The 18,063-nt window shown below is 40.7% G+C and overlaps 2 protein-coding genes across 10 annotated transcripts in view; both read left to right on the top strand.

Annotated features, from left to right (window-relative positions):
* The window catches only part of LOC118422416 (protein SON-like), a 76,131-nt gene extending 73,960 nt beyond the window's left edge, over positions 1–2,171 (top strand). For all 7 annotated transcript variants that reach the window (XM_035829965.1, XM_035829963.1, XM_035829962.1 and 4 more), the window contains one exon: positions 350–2,171. In XM_035829965.1, coding sequence (XP_035685858.1) covers positions 350–484 — 135 coding nt within the window. In that variant the 3' untranslated portion in view covers positions 485–2,171. The remainder of the gene's footprint in view (positions 1–349) is intronic.
* Positions 2,172–2,789: 618 nt separating this feature from the next.
* Positions 2,790–18,063, top strand: part of LOC118422865 (DNA mismatch repair protein Msh2-like) — a 22,479-nt gene continuing 7,205 nt past the window's right edge. For 2 of the 3 annotated variants that reach the window (XR_004831975.1, XM_035830680.1), the window contains exons 1-24: positions 2,791–2,943; positions 3,045–3,094; positions 3,682–3,717; positions 4,101–4,188; positions 4,410–4,555; positions 5,429–5,539; positions 5,902–5,988; positions 6,372–6,495; positions 6,998–7,087; positions 7,241–7,299; positions 7,785–7,905; positions 8,674–8,787; positions 9,094–9,155; positions 9,306–9,380; positions 10,372–10,488; positions 10,937–11,051; positions 11,523–11,578; positions 11,916–12,005; positions 12,426–12,597; positions 13,072–13,135; positions 13,443–13,504; positions 13,709–13,804; positions 14,277–14,341; positions 14,967–15,134. Coding sequence is in view for 2 of the 3 variants with exons in the window: in XM_035830680.1 (XP_035686573.1) it covers positions 2,910–2,943; positions 3,045–3,094; positions 3,682–3,717; positions 4,101–4,188; positions 4,410–4,555; positions 5,429–5,539; positions 5,902–5,988; positions 6,372–6,495; positions 6,998–7,087; positions 7,241–7,299; positions 7,785–7,905; positions 8,674–8,787; positions 9,094–9,155; positions 9,306–9,380; positions 10,372–10,488; positions 10,937–11,051; positions 11,523–11,578; positions 11,916–12,005; positions 12,426–12,597; positions 13,072–13,135; positions 13,443–13,504; positions 13,709–13,804; positions 14,277–14,341; positions 14,967–15,134 (2,202 nt within the window). In the remaining variant the exon portion in view is untranslated. Of the gene's footprint in view, positions 2,944–3,044; positions 3,095–3,681; positions 3,718–4,100; positions 4,189–4,409; positions 4,556–5,428; positions 5,540–5,901; positions 5,989–6,371; positions 6,496–6,997; positions 7,088–7,240; positions 7,300–7,784; positions 7,906–8,673; positions 8,788–9,093; positions 9,156–9,305; positions 9,381–10,371; positions 10,489–10,936; positions 11,052–11,522; positions 11,579–11,915; positions 12,006–12,425; positions 12,598–13,071; positions 13,136–13,442; positions 13,505–13,708; positions 13,805–14,276; positions 14,342–14,966; positions 15,135–18,063 lie in introns of all 3 variants that reach the window. The other variant, XM_035830681.1, reaches the window with a different exon arrangement.

Here is an 18,063-nt window from a genome sequence, read left to right as displayed (position 1 = left end):
CAAATTTCAGGGATTGGCCTTAAGACATCCCTAAGCTTGATGAAAGTTAGCAAACTTTGGGAGTCCCAAATTTGCAGTTGTTAACATTAGTTTACCTTTATCCGTGGGGTAACCCGTTGTGTTTAAAAGCAGGGTACTTAAGTTAGTGATAACCAGTTGACGAACAGTGTATCAAATTGTAGTGTTTTCAAAATATTTTAGTTTGAAACCACTGTACATCAACCTAATATTTCTAAATACCGTCTTTAAATACCATGTATATAGGTTACCCAGCGGATAAAGGTCACTAGAGTAAGCTGTTGAGTTAAAATTCTATGCAGATCACTAACTTCACTCCATCTTCCCCCAGGTGAGGATCAACAGTGAAGAGTACCAACCCACCATAGCAAGTCCCAACAAGAAACACGCCAAAGCCCAGGCTGCTACAGTTGCCCTCCAAGCCATGGGGCTCATACCAAAAGATGCTCCAGTACCTAATAACTAGTCAGGCCTTTCTTTCAACCACATCAGCTGGCCTTGCTCACCCCCCATTTGGCAAATCTTTTGTCCAGACTTAAAATAACCTGTAGCAAAACTGGAACAGATCCATTCTCTTATAGGGGTGTGGGGGTAGCTGATTAGTTGAAAGAAAGGCAACCACTTCGATGGAAAATACTCCTGCAAAATGTTGTTGTTCTTAATGTTGGATTTGTATGAAAGAAAATTTTCTGCATAATAATGTATAGTATGATCTATGAAGCTTGTTTGTTCATACTTTAGTTTTCTGTTGTTGTCGGGCAAGAGAATTTCTTATTGCTTAAGTTTTGTAAGAAAGACTTCTCAGTACAAAGGAGAGAAAAGGTGATTGTCTTTCTCATCAGATTTATTCTACATCAGCACTATGAATTGTTCACAATATGTAACAGTTAAATCTTCTGCAGCTATCTTATCAACATGTTCAGATGGACTTCAAATCATCCTGTCATCATCAGAGTATTTTTGTAGAATTCCAACCATCGTAACACAAAGATTGACATATTCAAATATGTATTATTACACATACTACAGCAGTTTACAGTGCAAGACATAGATGTAAATTAGCAATTCCATAGCACTGGTAGGTTTTTCTGATGATTTAACTGAAAACCACCTTATAAAACCCACAAATATCATCTGTACTGTTTTTTAAGTTGATTGTTTTAAACTTTACGATTATGTATCATTTGTTTAATTTATCATTGGAAATGCAATGGAAACTTCAACACAACTCAGTGCAATGTTTGAAAAACAGTAAATAAAGGTTGCTAGGAGAATCAGTTGGGGCTAACATGTGTACCTCTGTACTTCCACTTTTCCTTCATCATACACTGTCATGTCTTCAGAATCTGACATTACTCTTAGTTGGGGGACAGAAACTCTGAGCTTGGCAATGCATATTTTTCTTGAGTTTGTGAAAATGAAAGAATTCAGAGCAAAAGGATTCTCTGTATTCTTTGCATGAGTCTATGTCTATTTTGTCATAATGGAAGATTATCAATGCCATATTTGAGCAGTATGATCATCTTATCTGTAATGTTATGTGTATTGCACTAAACTAGCACCAAAATGTTGGTGTACATGACTCTACAAACTATACATGGCAGACATTGTTTTGGATCTGTCTCCATCCAGTATTTATTGTGCCCTTTGTTCTTAGTTGAAAATGTTTAAGATTATTATCTTTATTTTTAAACGTAAGAGAGAAGCAGACTTCTGCCTTTCATAGCATTTTGATGATGAAAAGAAGGTGTATAATTGTAGTATGTACAGTGTGTAGGCAATGGTGCTCCAATTTTGAAAGTGTAGAAAGTGTGAAATAATGTAGATGGTCTTGCCTTGGGCATTTCTCGTTTAGGCAAAAGAAACCATCAGTAGTGTCTTATGTAAATGATCCTATCATATTACTTTTTAGTTCTAGTTTCCTGAATTCAGCCTTCTCATTGAGGATAAGCTCATTTTGCTGCAACATCATGTTCTGTTAGTTAAGCAGAAGTTATCTGTAACACCTTATGTCTTTATCTGAAACACCTTGTCAGATGCAGTGCAAGAACTGGTTTTATTTATCTGTTATAACTTAATTAATTAAGCTGTGGTGCACACTAGACTGTAGTGATCTAGGAGCTCAGAAAATAAATGCTCAGATTCCAACTGTATGAAGTGTTTTTGTCTGATTATTCATCATCATCATCGGTCGGCTGCGGCTGATTATTATTACTTGATCTGCACCCAATCTGGAACATTATTCCATTTGTTTGTCCCAGCTGTTAACTTGTTGATACTGAATGAAAAATGATATGGAATATTGCAGCTCACGGCTTGGGATTCAAGCTAGAAGTAGAAGGAATCTACCAGGGCTTAAAAGCGCCCCTCAACGGCCAAAAACAGTATTGCAGGAAAAAGTTTTTTAAATGCCAGACACCTGTAACTGTTCAAAAGCGCCCCACAACGACCAAAAATATCATTGCAGATACTGGTCGGACTGCACCCGAACTGCAATCATCTCGAACCAGAATCTCGACGGTAACATAAAAGCGCCCATCAACAGTCAAAGGTGTTATTGTAAAGAAATATGTCATACCACAGACGCTAACGTTAACTTACTCAAAATGACAACAGTTGAAAATGTTAACCAGCAGTGAGACAGCAGAATCGGTCCGTTAGCATCTAAACAAAGTTTTGAGCATCCAAATGGCGCTGAATGCTGAACAAATTCGACAGTTAGGCACCACTGATTAGGCATATACTTTGTAGTCTTAATATCTGCAATGATATATTTAGTCGTTAGAGGACGCTTTCAACCGACCACTCACTAACTGGGTCGTACAGTTAGGCAAAAAGTTAGAAAGGTCAAAGGTCGGTAGCCTTTTCCCGCGAAAATCAGAGCGTCCAACATGGCGGTAACACCAAACCAGCAGCTTCAGCTAGGTGGGAAACTAACCATTTCTGCAACATTTGTGTCCTTTGCAATGTTCTAATCGATGGCGGGTGTTGGTTGACACTTGTTTCTTTGTTTTTCGAAATTTCAGACAACGCCCAGGAGCTGGGATTTCTCAACTTCGTCCGGACGATGCCCGAGGTAAGAGGGAGGGGGGCGCAAGATTTGATTTGCATGTTGACTCCGAAATCTTGCTGGAAACGGTGGCACCGTTTACTGCGGAAAATAGACGCCATTCAATTCTACTGAAGGATGCTCTTTTGCTGAACTTGATCGATAGTCCCTCGATCGTGTTGGAACTTGGAAATATGTTCAAATTTTGAAATACGCGCCTCTTTGTTGTTGTATAATTTTGTGGCAAGTTTTTGTTGTTTTAAATCATCTAACGTGGTTGATAATTGCGTCTTTGATACCATCCTCGGGCGACGCCTGTAGATCCCGATCTTCAAACTTGCAGAGTGTACTTCTCGCTCTCCCATAGTTTGTCAAGCTTTGTTTTAAACTCATTTACAGTCTTGGCATCTTATTTGTTTTTAATACACTTACTTGTATGATTCTGTCAGTGGCATGTTAGTTTCGTTGACAATCATAACGCTTAAGTTGCTTGATATTTCAGAAAGAAACCTTACTGAATTTATATATCTATACATGCAACATAATTTGCCTGATTGTCATTTACAATGAAAAGCTCCTGAAATGTTAAACATTGCCTTCTTCTTGTCTTCCAGAAACCTGCCACAACTTTCCGAGCTTTTGATAGAACTGTAAGTATTGTGCGACAGGCCATGACTCTTCACATACTTTGGTAATATTGATATCAATCATTAGTAAGAAGTGTGTTCACAGATACAATGGCGCATGTGCAGGTCAAAGGTGAAGGTGCCTGACGTAAAACATGTCTGGACATTGTTTTGCAAATCGACTGGCATAGGTCATGTACATCCAGACATGTATAATGCATGCTCGAGACAAGAACTCTTTAAAAGCCTGGGCCTTTAACTTTGACCTGTGCATGTGCATTTGGATCCGTGAACATGCTTATTGTTATTGTTGAATCCAAAGTATTATTCTACAGTCGTTGACATACACTTACATGGCATAATCATTAGTAGAAAGTGTTTTGACAATGTTGCCCCCCTCCCCACAGGAGTACTACACAGCCCACGGTCCTGATGCCATCTTTGCAGCCAAGGAGATCTTCAAGACCATGGGGGTTGTCAAGACCATGGGAACAGGTCAGGACTTTTGTCCTTCATTGCAATACACAGCTCTGTGTGTCCCTCTTCAGTGGTCTGTATAAAGACCTGCTAATCACGGTGAAGAAAATAAAACTGAAGTTGTATGGCCACGTAACAAGATTATTGGGACTAGGCAAAATTATCATGTAGGGAACTGTCCAGGGAGGACGAAAGAGGGATAGATCTAGATGAGATCACTGGTGTTTTCTTGCCTGTAGGTCCCAACAAGATGGAGTATGTGAACCTGAGTAAGATGAATTTTGAATCGTTGGTACGGGAACTCCTGCTGGTCCGCCAGTACAGACTGGAAGTCTACAAGAACAAAGGAACAGCCAAGAACAACGACTGGGAGCTGGACATCAAGGTAAGACTGTAGGGTTGGTGAAAGAGGAAAGCTGAACTCATTATTTATTGATATTTTTTAAAATGCTTTGGCATGATATGTTATCATGGAAGCTCATTTGTGTTAGTAGTTGTTTAATTCCCTCCCAATACTAAGGTATGCATGGACCATATATTCAACGACCACTGTAGCCTTCTTTGGGATCAATAATGACCAATCATTTCAGAATGTCAACTCACAATAGTTACAAACATGTGATCTTATTGCCATGTGATTTTACGGATACAACGGATTAAAGTGGTCAAACATGCCAGGAAGTTTATAATAACTGCACCATGTTATTGTTATTATAACAGGGCTTTAGCCAGCTCGAATTTTTTTTCCGTCAGCCAATTACAATCGTCGCGAAAACCGCGAAAATTAATTAGAAGGACTGAACTGAGACCTTGAAAAACGGGTTTTAATGAGATTATCGTATGCGAAAGGGCGCCGACACACATTGTCAACAATCATAACAATAGCAAAACAAACAGTGTGTGGCTTTTACGGCCGTGGACAGCGTCCCCAAGCCGCCTGTAGCTTCCACCAAGGATTTTTGTTCGTCAAGGTTGACGGATTGGTTTTAAAATTTTTCCGTCAGACGCAGCACATTTCCGTCAATTGACGGAAAAACGGACGCTGGCTAGAGCCCTGTATTATAATGAGCTTCTAGGGACGTTCAGTGGAGTCCTTATCTATGTGTGCTAGTACAGTTTCAGGACAAGCCAATAGACAGCCTCTTGTGGCAATGGAGACAACTTCCAGAAACCGTAACACAAGTCCATGGTCTTTGGAGATGTGCCACAATAAATCTCATACAAGTAGTGATTTTTTCTTGAATATTTGAAACTGCAGGCCTCCCCAGGAAACCTGACCCAGGTGGAAGACTTCATCTTCGGCAGCTCGGGTGCTGTGACCTCCTCTGGTGTCCTGGCAGTCAAACTATCCGGGGAGGGAAACAACAAGGTGGGACTCTTCGCTTGGAAGGCACTTGCACTCTAGTGTCTCTTCCTTGAGTTGCTTTTTTTTGTATTCAGAAATGGTTTTGTATTTGGAAATGGTAATGACAGTCTAGTATTACTGATTTCATACCCGTACACTTTGATTAGAGTAATAAAGCATGCATTAGATGATATCTCCATTATCTTTGCTCATGAAAGAGAAATAACTTCTGGTGAACTACTCCTTTAAGAGTGACCTGTTCACTACAGTTATGCAGTTACCTCCTTCCTAAACAGTGTAACAGGGTGGTTTAGCAGTAACAGTACTGTTGTGAGCATTTACAGAAACTGTTTGCATCCACCATGTGCCCTCTGGTTCCTCCTCAGGTGGTTGGTGCTGGGTATGCAGATGCTACCATGAGGAAGCTGGGGGTGTGTGAGTTTGTAGACAACGACCAGTTTTCCAACCTGGAGGTATGATACTTTTGAAGTTTCACTAAACTTGTCTGCATGGTAAGGAATGCTTCTCAACATTGGTTTTAAGTTTTACACAAAGACCTTACAGGTTATAAGTTTTGTCATTTACACTCTGATACTGTAAATGCCTTTAAGTTTGCATCAATTTTATCTTGCGGTACTGAGGAAAATGTGTTTTTGAAGTGGTTTTCGCTCGCAGTTGAAACAAGGGGGTTGGCAGGCAGAAGAAAAGAACAAGAATTTGCAGTGTTTGAGTTTGCCATGAAGAAGTCACTGAGAAAACCCAAAACATTAACCCACCACAAAATGTCAACAATTACACCAAATTACAGTATTTCTGATCCATGTGAAGACTCACACTCCTGATCTATCTCCCCCAGGCCCTGGTTATCCAGACAGGACCGAAGGAGTGTCTGATCCCCGCAGGTGAGAACACACCTGACATGGGCCGCCTCAGGATGGTGCTGGAGAGGAACGGGCTGCTCATCACAGAGAGGAGGAAAGGTACTGCACAAGTGTTATGATTCCATCCTGGACTACCCAGCCCAAATGTTGTGTGTTGTTTGTTATTACCTTTGCCAGAAGGTTATGTTTTGAGCGTGTTTGTCTGTCTGTCTGTCTGTGTGTGTCTGTTAACAACAAAACTCGAGAAGCCTCGGATAGATCCTGATGATATTTGGTAGGTGGGTAAGGGTCACAAAGGTCACGAAAAACAAAGGTAAAATTCGATAATGGGCCCCCTAGCGGCTTCCTAAGATACTACAGCAAAACGTCCATTTCTGATAACTCTTCTCCTTGGGGCAGAGAGTAAGTGCTGTAAGATTTGGCCCCCTAGCAGCTTTTTTAGAACTGGAGGTGCTGATTTACTTTCAAACTTTGGATGAGAATAACTGGATCTAAAATGCAGACATATTTCTTTTCATAGTGTTAATTCTTCACCTGCTGTTACTCCTTGTTGTTACAAGAAATCGTGATGTACTGGTATATATTTTTCTTCCCTTTCCAGCTGAGTACTCAACTAAAGACAATGTCCAGGACTTGAACCGACTTCTGAAGCCCAAGACCAAAGGAGAGCAGGTCAACTCTGCAGCACTCCGTGAGTTCTTCTTCATTGTTTATTTCCAATGTTGCTCTAAAAGTCAACTTTACCCATATGCTTATGTAATAGAGAGCCATGTGGCTTAGCAACCAATATTTTAGAATCTTTTTGAAGTGCACTAACATTTTAAATGTGTTTCCATACCTCCAGCTGAAATAGAGAAGACAGCAGCGATGGCATCTGTATCTGCACTTATCAAGTACTTAGAGGTAAGGACACAGGGAGGGAAGGTGCAAGATACATTCCTTTCATGAAAAAAGAGGAGAAATGGAAATATTAGTAGAAAAAGTAAACTTTTTTTTTCTAAGAATCTTTCATTTTACTGTCTTCTTTGACTTTCAGGTTGAGAATGTTGGAAATGGATAGTGTTTTACTCAAGTTAATGTTTCATTGACTATCTGTTACCTTTTTCAGGGCAAAAAAGTTCAAAGTCCATAATAGAGCCAGTCAGAAGTGCCCTGAGCAAGGTGACAAATGGTCATGGAAAGGGAGGTCTAGGATAAAACACATAGTTTTGTACAAAGAACTTTGTTATCCATTGGTTAGCTAAATCAATCAATCAATCAGCCGCGGGCATCAGGGGAGATGCATAGCGGCTGTAGACATGTCTAAAAGCTAAATGCGTTTGCAAAATTATGTTGTCAAATGACCATACCATACCAACAAAGGAGAGACATGTTTTCTGTTGCTCCAGCTCCTGGGTGATGAGACCAACTTTGGGCAGTTTAAACTGGAGACCTTTGACCTGAACCAGTACATGAGGCTGGACGCTGCAGCAGTGCGGGCGCTCAACCTGCTCCCAACCTCACTGGATGGTAGGGCTCTTTCTGTTTATCGACAAGTACTCAGTCCTGTCATGCTGGTCTCTCACTTTCTGAGGCTGACTCCAGCTTTCATTTGTCAGTCTGCACAATCTTAAATAGTTCACCATCCATGATAAAAACATTTGAGCATATGTTGCAATACTGAAGAATTACAAGATGTCGTTGGTTTCGATTTATGACTTGTCAGTTTCGTACCAATTCCTGTCTATAAACTGGTAACGCTATTTCACCTTGATTCTTGTGGTAACATATATCTGTTGTTTTTAAAGATGGGGTATTTAGAAGTATGAAGTCGACAGAAGGCTTTTTTTCTGTCGGTCAAGAAGAACTGCTAGATAACAAAGAAAGTGTGTTATTAGACCTGATGTGTCAGTGTCTATCTGTCAGCTTTGTCAGGGTAAAAAGTACTGGTTCTACATTGTATATCACACTGTTAAGATTAGACCACTGTCTTAATTTTATGGATGACACCCTCTGGAGACCCAAAAGCTAATGCAAAAGGGGGCAGAAAAAGAGAAAATTCAAGAAAAATGCTGTTAAACCACAGGATTGAACATCCAGTCCATCCTTATTATTAAAGAATTTTAAAGATGTCTTTTATTTTGATTAAGAGCTAGTCAGGTTCCTACAAATTCCTGTCTAGAAGCACAAACTGGTATTCCCTAATGAAACTGAGTTTAACTAACAGGAACTGCATATAACATGAGCATTTTCCCCCAAAGGTTTTGTAAGAAGTGCTCTTCCGTTGTGCCTGTGCAGGAGGTAACCGGTTCCAGTCTGTGGCAGGACTACTGACCCACTGTAGGACATCCCAAGGTCACAGGCTTCTTACTCAGTGGGTCAAACAGCCGCTCATGGACAAGAACAGGATCGGTCAGTTTTTGCAACATTTTTTTGCCAGGAAAGCATTTTTCTACCTTCTCATTGTGTATGTACATGCATGGTGCCAGTAGCCAGTGCCAGTATGTTTTCTTTATGCATAAGCCTACCAACTATTTGAAGATTTTATCTAGTCTCAAACAAAATAACATTAAGTAGTCGTTAACATATTTTTTTAATCATTGGGACTATGGGATTCTGTTTATTTACACTTCTGCTGTAGATAATTTCTTTGCAAAACGTTGAATATTGGAATGCTGTTACATTTTCTAAGATTTAGTTCTCATCCTAATTTTCCAGAGGAGAGATTGAATGTTGTAGAAGCACTTGTTGAGGATGCTGAACTGAGGCAGACATTGCAGGTACACGTACAATCTGTTGTTGTGACTCATTGTTTATTACCAAACTGCTCTTGTATGTGATGTCCTGAATAACATTAATGGAGCTACAGTCATTGTAAGGGGATTGGCCCTTTCTTCTTCTTCTCTCAAACCTGTGCATTGTCCCCTCAGGAAGAACAGCTGCGAAAAGTCCCAGACTTCCACCGCCTGGCCAAGAAGTTCCAGAGGAAGAGGGCCAATCTTCAGGTAGGATCATAGAGAAACAACATGGTAACAACAATTAACAAAAGATTCACATGCAAATTAGATTGTCACTGTCTTGATCTTTGTGCTGATTGGGCAGTCACAGCCCTGTCCTTAGTGCTGATTGGGCAGTCACAGGCCTGTCCTTAGTGCTGATTGGGCAGTCACAGGCCTGTCCTTGGTGCTGATTGGGCAGTCATGTACCTATCCTTAGTGCTGATTGGGCAGTCACAGTTCTGTCCTTAGTGCTGATTGGGCAGTCACAGGCCTGTGCTTAGTGCTGATTGGGCAGTCACAGGCCTGTCCTTAGTGCTGATTGGGCAGTCATGTACCTATCCTTAGTGCTGATTGGGTAGTCACAGTTCTGTCCTTAGTGCTGATTTGGCAGTCACAGGCCTGTCCTTAGTGATTATTGGACAGTCACAGGCCTGTCCTTACTGCTGATTGGGCAGTCACAGGCCTGCCCTTAGTGCTGATTGGGCAGTCACAGGCATGTCCTTAGTGCTGATTGGGCAGTCACAGGCATGTCCTTAGTGCTGATTGGGCAGTCACAGGCCTGTCCTTACTGCTGATTGGGTAGTCGTAGTTCTGTCTTTAGTGCTGATTGGGTAGTCGTAGGTCTGTCCCTAGTGCTGATTGGGTAGTTATGGTTTTGTCCTTAGTGCTAATTGGGCTGTCACAGTCATGTCTTAAGTAATTTTTGGGCAGTCACAGTCATGTCCTTAGTGGTGATTGCATAGCCTTAGTACTTAGTGGAGATTGGACAGTCACATGCCTGTCTTTATTAGTGATTGGGCAGTCACAGTTCTCTCCCTAGTGTTGATTCTGCTGCATATTTTGAAGTTTAGGCACAACAAGTGTTGACATGAAATAAATAGCATTATTCTCATATATTTTGTACCTTGTTGGCTATGGCTACACAAGGTCACACTATTTTTAATCTAAGATGTGTTTGTAAATAGAATAGTCAGTGTCTGTTCTATGCTCCCTACAGGACTGTTACAGGGTGTACCAGGCCCTGAACATCATCCCCCACCTGACCGAGGCCCTGGAGAAACATGCAGGGTCCCACAGGAGCCTCCTCATGGAGCTGTTCTCCAATCCTATCAAGGTCAAGAACATTCCCATACCATGTTGTGTGTTTTAATGTAATGTTTCCATTTTACGTTGTATTTTTGTACAGTAAGAGCTTAATGGTTTATACTTGATATAGATAGTAGAAAAAACTGTCGCTGTCAACAAAGGTAGTCCCATAGCCCTTTTGAGACCATAGGGGTGGTGGGTTATCAATACGCTATGTCAAGGCATGGTGATAGGAGGCAGAGTCCATCCTTTTCCCTCCACCAGCTTATACCCTTATAACTAAAGTTAGGTACCCATTTGTACACCAGAGTGGCATGATAAAAATGCCTTTCCCAAGGACACATTGTACAGCCATGAATGCCAAGAATCGAACCAAAGACCTCTCAATCTTGTGTCCTCTAACCTAGCCACTTGGATGTTCACTGCCATAACTATCAACAGCACATAATTAAAATGAAATTTTTATTTCCTCCCAGGAGCTTCTGTACGACTTCAGGAAGTTCCAGGAGATGGTGGAGACGACCATGGACATGGACCGGGTGGACAAGCACGAGTTCGTCATCAAACCGGACTTCGACGACAACCTCAAGGGTAGGACAGGGTCTAAGTTTGATATGTGGCTAGTCAACCTATAAAGAGGGGTAGGCAATGGAACAAGTGGGAGGGTAAGATCAGAGAATGGACAGGCATGACACTAGGTGAAACACACTTTGATGACAACCTCAAGGGTTGGATAGGGTCTAATTGGCTGTGTGGCTCTAGTCAGCTTAAGTTGTTGCTACTGAGTACAGAAGGAGCATCTTCATTAGATAGCTTTAAACAATACTTACTGCTAGATGTGCAAAGTTATGTGTAGCACGTTGTTCTGGGTAATATAACCAGCTGCCGCCACACAACGTGCCTGCGAAGCTGGTACGTTAGTCAAAGAGAGGTTATACTGGCTATATAGAAACAGATACAAAACCGTGTAAAAATAGTTAATTCTAATGAAACAGAGAGAATATTGGTCTGAGTGTTGATATATTCTGTCAACTTCCTTTAGAAATTGTTTTCCATTTCCAGAGCTTAGAGAGAAAATGAACAAACTGGATGAAGACATCAAAAGTCACCTGAATGAGGTGAGTGAAAGTTCTCATGGCTGTCTCTGCTATTACATGGTGTAGCTAACTAGTATGTATAACATGTAGATGGTCTGAAAGTCCTTAAGTGTTTACTGATGAAATGTATATATATACAGTAGGACCTTGTAAGAACTTAGCTGAAAAGAGGAGAAAACTCCCAGAAGAAGTTATGAAATTTGTCTTTTTTTTACTTCATTCTGTTCCAGAAATTTTTGTTTTAGTGGAATGCTTCTATTCTATGTAGCTGCAAGTACACTTGTGTTAAGACAAAAGCCTTTTATTTGCTGTATTCAAGTGATGTCAAGACAATTCAGCGGAGATTTTGTATTTCCAGGCTGCACGGGAACTGAAGCTGGAACCCAACAAGGTTCTGAAGTTAGAGACAAGCACACAGCTAGGCTACCACTTCAGGGTTACACTCAAGGTAAGGGGGCTTAGCATAGCAATATCATTTGTTACATATCCTAATAGTTTTCCAATTAATGTGCACATTTAGTCAGTCTACATTGCTGTTGTTTTTAGTGAAGCTATGTACATGCACACACAGCACAAGGAAATCACAGCAATACTATTTGTTACAGATCCTTTTAGATTCCCATTAATGTACACATAGTGTGTGCAAGTATACAGTGCTGTTGTTTTGGTAAAACTATGTACATGCGCTCACTGGACAGTTGTGTAATAAAAAAGACTGTCCCAACTTCTAGCACTTTGAAACCAGAAAGGGATGATCCTGATTGTTGAAGAGTAAGTTAGATGAAGGGAGTTTCTTAAGTATGTGTATCATTTCTAGAAATTGACATGTATAATACAAGACAAGTCTGCCATTCTTGTTTGACTGCAGGAGGAGAAGGCTCTCCGTGGCAACAAGAAGTACCGCACCCTGGAGACCAGTAAGAACGGGGTGAAGTTCACGGACAGCGACCTGCAGAGGATGAACGAGGAGTATCTGAAGTCCAAGGAGGCGTACGCTGACACACAGAAGGCCGTGGTGGATGAGATCCTGGGTATAGCAGGTGGGCAGCTTTCAGGAGTATCATGTCTACCTTCACGGAAGGGAAACATATTGTTTTTTTATTAAACTTAAAAGTTCATCTGTGTTGGTAGAAGTCATTATTGAACAACTTTAACTGTAATATCCAACGCAAAAATTGGACTCACCCAAATTTTCGACTGAACAGCACCAGTCTTTGTCAAGGAATGAACAATCCACTGCTGTCGTGATGTCACGTCAGCATGTTTATGAATGTGTTTGAGTAAGAGTAAGAAACAGACCATGTCAAGGTAAACATTATGTATTTGCTTACAAATGTTACCTTTCTAGTGATGGACTGTATTTGTATGTCTCTCTTTGGTTCAAATTCTGTTTCCAAATGCCTTTATTCTAAGGTTGAATGATATGAAAATTCAGTTGAGAATGACACACATTTGACAGAACTGAAATATTCTTATTATCTATTGTGGTATTTTTTGTCATTCATTTTCAATAGCTGGATATGTGGAACCTATGGGGAGCTTGAGTGATGTCATCGCACAGCTGGATGCATTAGTCAGGTAGGAACACGACATGTTTACCAGTATTTACCACTTAAGATTGTTCATATTTTTATGAAATAGCCATTGAGTCCCTGTTACCATAGCAGTTTGTGATGTTGCATGACTCTTCTTGATGTAATGTCTAACATGTCAACTTTGTTATGTTATGAAGGATCATTCTTGAGAAGGATCAGAGGACTGATTGAAAGCTTTAACTAGTTTTAGCGCTTAGTTTGTGTACGGATATATGGTTCTTAAAATTGTAACATAATATTGACTACCATCACAGATGAACTTGATTCATGTCAACTTTGTGTTTCCACAGTTTTGCTTGTGCTTCAGCGAATGCTCCAATCCCATATGTCAGACCAAAGCTGACAGAGAAAGGTAGGGTCACTTTGAAAATATGATTCAGATTCAAAATCGTTTGGACGAAAATGGTATATGGGAAAAGAAGATGAGAATTTCCTCTAACCAAATTTAAAGAGTCATGTTCAGCATACCCTAGAAGAAATGTATAAAACAAAAGGAAACAAAGACATAAAAAATGGAATAAACTCGACTAACGCCGTGTTGTGCTATTTCCACTAGGGGAGGGGGGCATTAAGCTGGTGAATGCTCGACACCCCTGTCTGGAACTCCAGGATGATGTGCAGTTCATCCCGAATGATGCCAGCTTTGACAGAGGTCAGTGTTTCCCTTTCCCAATTACTTGTAGTCTTTTTAAAGATAAGATTTAGGGATATCCCAGTAGTTCAAGAAGTTGCGGCCTCCAGATTGAGCTTCTTGTTCCAATTACAGTAGTACATGTAGTTGGTAGCTGGAAGACCCTGGTTCAATCCTGAGTAGGGCATTTTGGTTGGCGCTGCATCCGTCTTTCGAGAGGGACGTCCCATGTTTGAGGAGATGGGCTAGCAACTGTAAAATTATACCCCGCTCTCTGAAACAGTACTGAAACTTGCTGCTCTGTAAAACATTAGGCTCTACAAGGGTCTGAATGAACGAATGAATAACAGATTCGATAATTAATGAAAACAGTTCAGATGAGAGATAGACCATTTTGTACCCATTTTTGTGAGCTATTTCATATCGTTCATTTCTTCCTCTCCTATATTTTTGTCACTTTGAGAGGTTAAGTTGATGGTTTGTTGATTTCCAGATGAACAGATGTTCCTTATTGTGACTGGTCCTAACATGGGAGGGAAGTCAACATACATCAGACAGGTGCGTTACAAACTAATCTCAGCTCTGAGTTTGTTATGTATACTCTTTTTACTGAAGAGTATAACAGTTCAACATAAATTCAACATTAGTAATGACCATCATAAGAAATGACCATACACAAGTACAAACACATGTAGTTGACCCTTAAATTAAGGGTACACAACACAAATGGACGCTGCAAGAGACCCAGCCAATCCACTGAGCCATGCACGCTCACTGCCCAGTTTCATGCCTATTCTGACAATCTGCCTCAAAAAGACAGAAAAGTCAGAAAAGTCCTGAGGATATGTTTGTTATGTGTACCTCTATGGAAGGAAAACATATGATTTTGCTTGAGATTCCTTTTCTTCTTTTCCAAACAAATATAATTTAAGGACTTGGACCTGTAGCCATTCTGGCAAAGGTAATAAAAAAAAATGAATTTAACATGATTTTAAAGAGATGTACCAATGTAGCGTCAATAATCCTGAGGTATATACAATGTACACTTCAGATATTTAAGACAATCTTGAGAAGGCCTTTCTGACAATGTTTCGTGATGTGGCTGTATTATGGCACCTGACAGAGTTGATCTTACACATGTACAGATGATACACGTCTAACAGACCTTGTGTTCCCTGACTAGATCGGAGTGAATGTGCTGATGGCCCAGATTGGTTGTTTTGTGCCGTGCGACTCTGCGGAGGTGTGTATCGTGGACTGTATCCTGGCTCGAGTGGGTGCAGGGGACAGCCAGCTGAAGGGTGTGTCCACGTTCATGTCCGAGATGCTGGAAACAGCGTCCATCCTCAGGGTGAGTAGGACATTGTTTCTGACATACTTGAACTGTTCGCTGTAGTTTTATGTTCTCGGTTTTCGCGGTGGCCACTTCACCGCGAAGTTCAACTTAAAACCACCACAAACATATATCCATTATATGTGGTTGCAGTTTATGGCGCTACCGCGAACTTAAAACCACCGCGAATTTAAACGTATTTACAGTACATATTTTTCATGTGGTGGACATGATACAGTACCAGCATGGTAAAAAGTAACGTAATTACGAAAATTCGAAAACGTAAACACGGCGTAATTACGATCGTGTACACGTTTACGGTGAACACCAGATTACGGTGCCGCTAGCTCATTAACGCTAATGAGGTCGATAATGAGCAGCGTGTCCTCGCCGTAAGAACTGATTAGCGCCTTGATTTTACGACAGCGTGAATAGTAAAAATGCTGTAAAATCAAGGTAAGGCAGCCTTCCGCTGGTGCAGTCTTTCGGGTTGCTAGCGGGCTTAGTACGTTCTCATTTGTATAAAATTCTTATTTTGGGGGGTAGAAAAGGCAATCTGCAACACAACTTTTATACTCTGAAGTGAAAAACACAGGTTGGATTTATTCGATTGTGCAATCCATCCGAAGTTTTCTGCATTCAAAGCCACGCACTTTATAGGTCGTTGACCCCGAAAGACGCAGCCTGCGTGGATAGGTCGTTGACCCCCAAATACACAAGGTGCGTGGATATTTGCGCGGCGCCTCTAGGAGGGAGCAGTAGTAAACTTTATACTTGCTCTTCTGAATAGCTTGAGACAAAAAGAGGTGGGGAATGATCACAGTGCAATATTAATCGCCATTTTGATCGATTCATGCAAAAGTTCATTGTACGGATCAAGACAAGCCGGTTTGACAAAATATATCATATTCTATAGCAGATAAATAACACATTTACCGAGATCGATTCTTGTCTTTGACTTTGTCTTGCACTTGTCGACAAAGACTGAAATTTTTGTTTTGTCTTCAACCATCCCTTGTAATCAGCTGCGAAAACTCGCACGCTGACGGGAAACACGCCCGTGTCGTTTTCCGAGAGCAGAAGCAGTCCTGGGTTACTTTCACATTTACTAACTTAAACAAGCCACAACACTAAATAGGCATCACAATTTTTTTATGTTGGAAATAGATTTGACAAAAATTGACCAAAAGTGGGCATTCAATGTTTCGGCATACCCGTGTCGGCCAACTGAACGCGAGGTAAAAAAAGTTGACTTACACCGAGCGCCGGCCTTACGTCTAAACAAACACACATGTTCCTTAGCAACACAGCTTTTCTGTACAACTCTTCAAATTGCAATTGATATAGCCAAAGATTTGATTAAAATTTGAGCGTTGTAACAAATAATAGCCAGAAATCGGAGAATCGTCTGGGATCTGGATAAAACTAAACTAGAGATTATGATATGAGATTTGATGCATCCAGCGCGAAACAGCAGCTCCGAGATGGCCACTACAAGTCAAATATACACTTTCCCACGGTGTGTCGTCTTGATTACATTGAAAGCAGATCGCGGCCTTTTGAAGATCGTGCTGCCCGCGCCGGACAATCTGAAACTTTGCCGAACGCAAATTCAATCATTTTTGACAGCCAATCAGCGAAGAGGAAAACTGATAGCAAAAATAAGTTGAAACTTGTCGCGTTTAAAGTAAAACGAGGTTCTGTCGCTGGCGTTTGAAGAACCCTGAAATATGGCTCACAAAAGACGTGTTGTTTGTGTATAAAAAATAAATGAGAGACTTTGAGTTTCAAACCTAAAATCGATAAAACGGATAATACAAAACGATTTATTTATTTCAGTAACCAGAACCTGGCACAAAAAATTAAATCCTAATGCATTTGTAAATGTACATTTTTGTATAAGTCCAAATTTGATTTCTTTTACAGTTTTTAGTTTCTCCGGAAATGTCAGACAGCTAGTGCTGTCAAAATTGATTGATTTTGTCGCCGGCGCCCGGCACATATGATACTAGATCAAAGGACCGCCGCCCCGTACAACTTGGATGTAGGGAACTTCTGACGTTCTGTACTGGGATTCCCACGATTTAGGGGACGTTCTAATAGTAGCAGATGGGGACAATTATATCAAGAAATGTCAAATTAACTTTTTTTTTCAAAAGATATGTAATTTGGCTAGCTTCCTTTGAATATGTAGGAACATTTAACAACCGTTATGGAATATTTAAGTTGGCATTTTGTTTATTTCAATGAACTTTAGAATCACCCGATGTGTGACGTTTCCCCCTATTATAATAGACTGGTCCAATACTAGTTACCGGCTACGCTCACTTATCGGAGTTTTTGCAGCCGGACGACGCAAGTTTTCGGTGCTAAATTTGGTGTAGCATTGTGATGAAAGTCTTGGTCGGGTATTTTGAGACGTTTTTTTTTTTTTAATTTTAGAGAGACGGAAACACCATCACAAAAGATGGAGTTTTGTACATCGAGGCGTAAATTTTCATTCAAACTGTACCTGACTCAAGTATGACCAAGGACTTTGGCACAAAGCAATATCACCGACTGAAGGACGGGGGACGGAGTGATCATGATGTATTCCCACTACAAATAGATCGCTACGTGCGAAGTTCTCAAGGAGTATTAAATAGATCTGTGGACTATTTCAGGCATGTATGGTTCGCATTAATGGACTACTTGTACGTATAAATTGACTACACATAATGCTTGTAATATGAATACATATAGGATAATGTGTCTGGTCATAAGTTACTATTTCTAGATAAATTGAGGTTACGAATTTTCTAGGTTACGAATTTAGGTTTTCGTCGGCCGCCCTTTTCCTTGAAACACTGCTGCTCGTCGAGGGTGGAACTCGGCATTAAGACCTACCTGTTCTCTTGGGTCGGAACATCGCCATCGGACGTTCCTGGTCGTCGGGCAGTCGACCTAC

The sequence above is a fragment of the Branchiostoma floridae genome, chromosome 9 (assembly GCF_000003815.2).
Source record: "Branchiostoma floridae strain S238N-H82 chromosome 9, Bfl_VNyyK, whole genome shotgun sequence".
Taxonomy (NCBI): Eukaryota; Metazoa; Chordata; class Leptocardii; order Amphioxiformes; family Branchiostomatidae; genus Branchiostoma; species Branchiostoma floridae.
The sequence above is the reverse complement of the archived record's forward strand: the minus strand, read 5'-3'. Positions and strand labels throughout refer to the sequence as shown.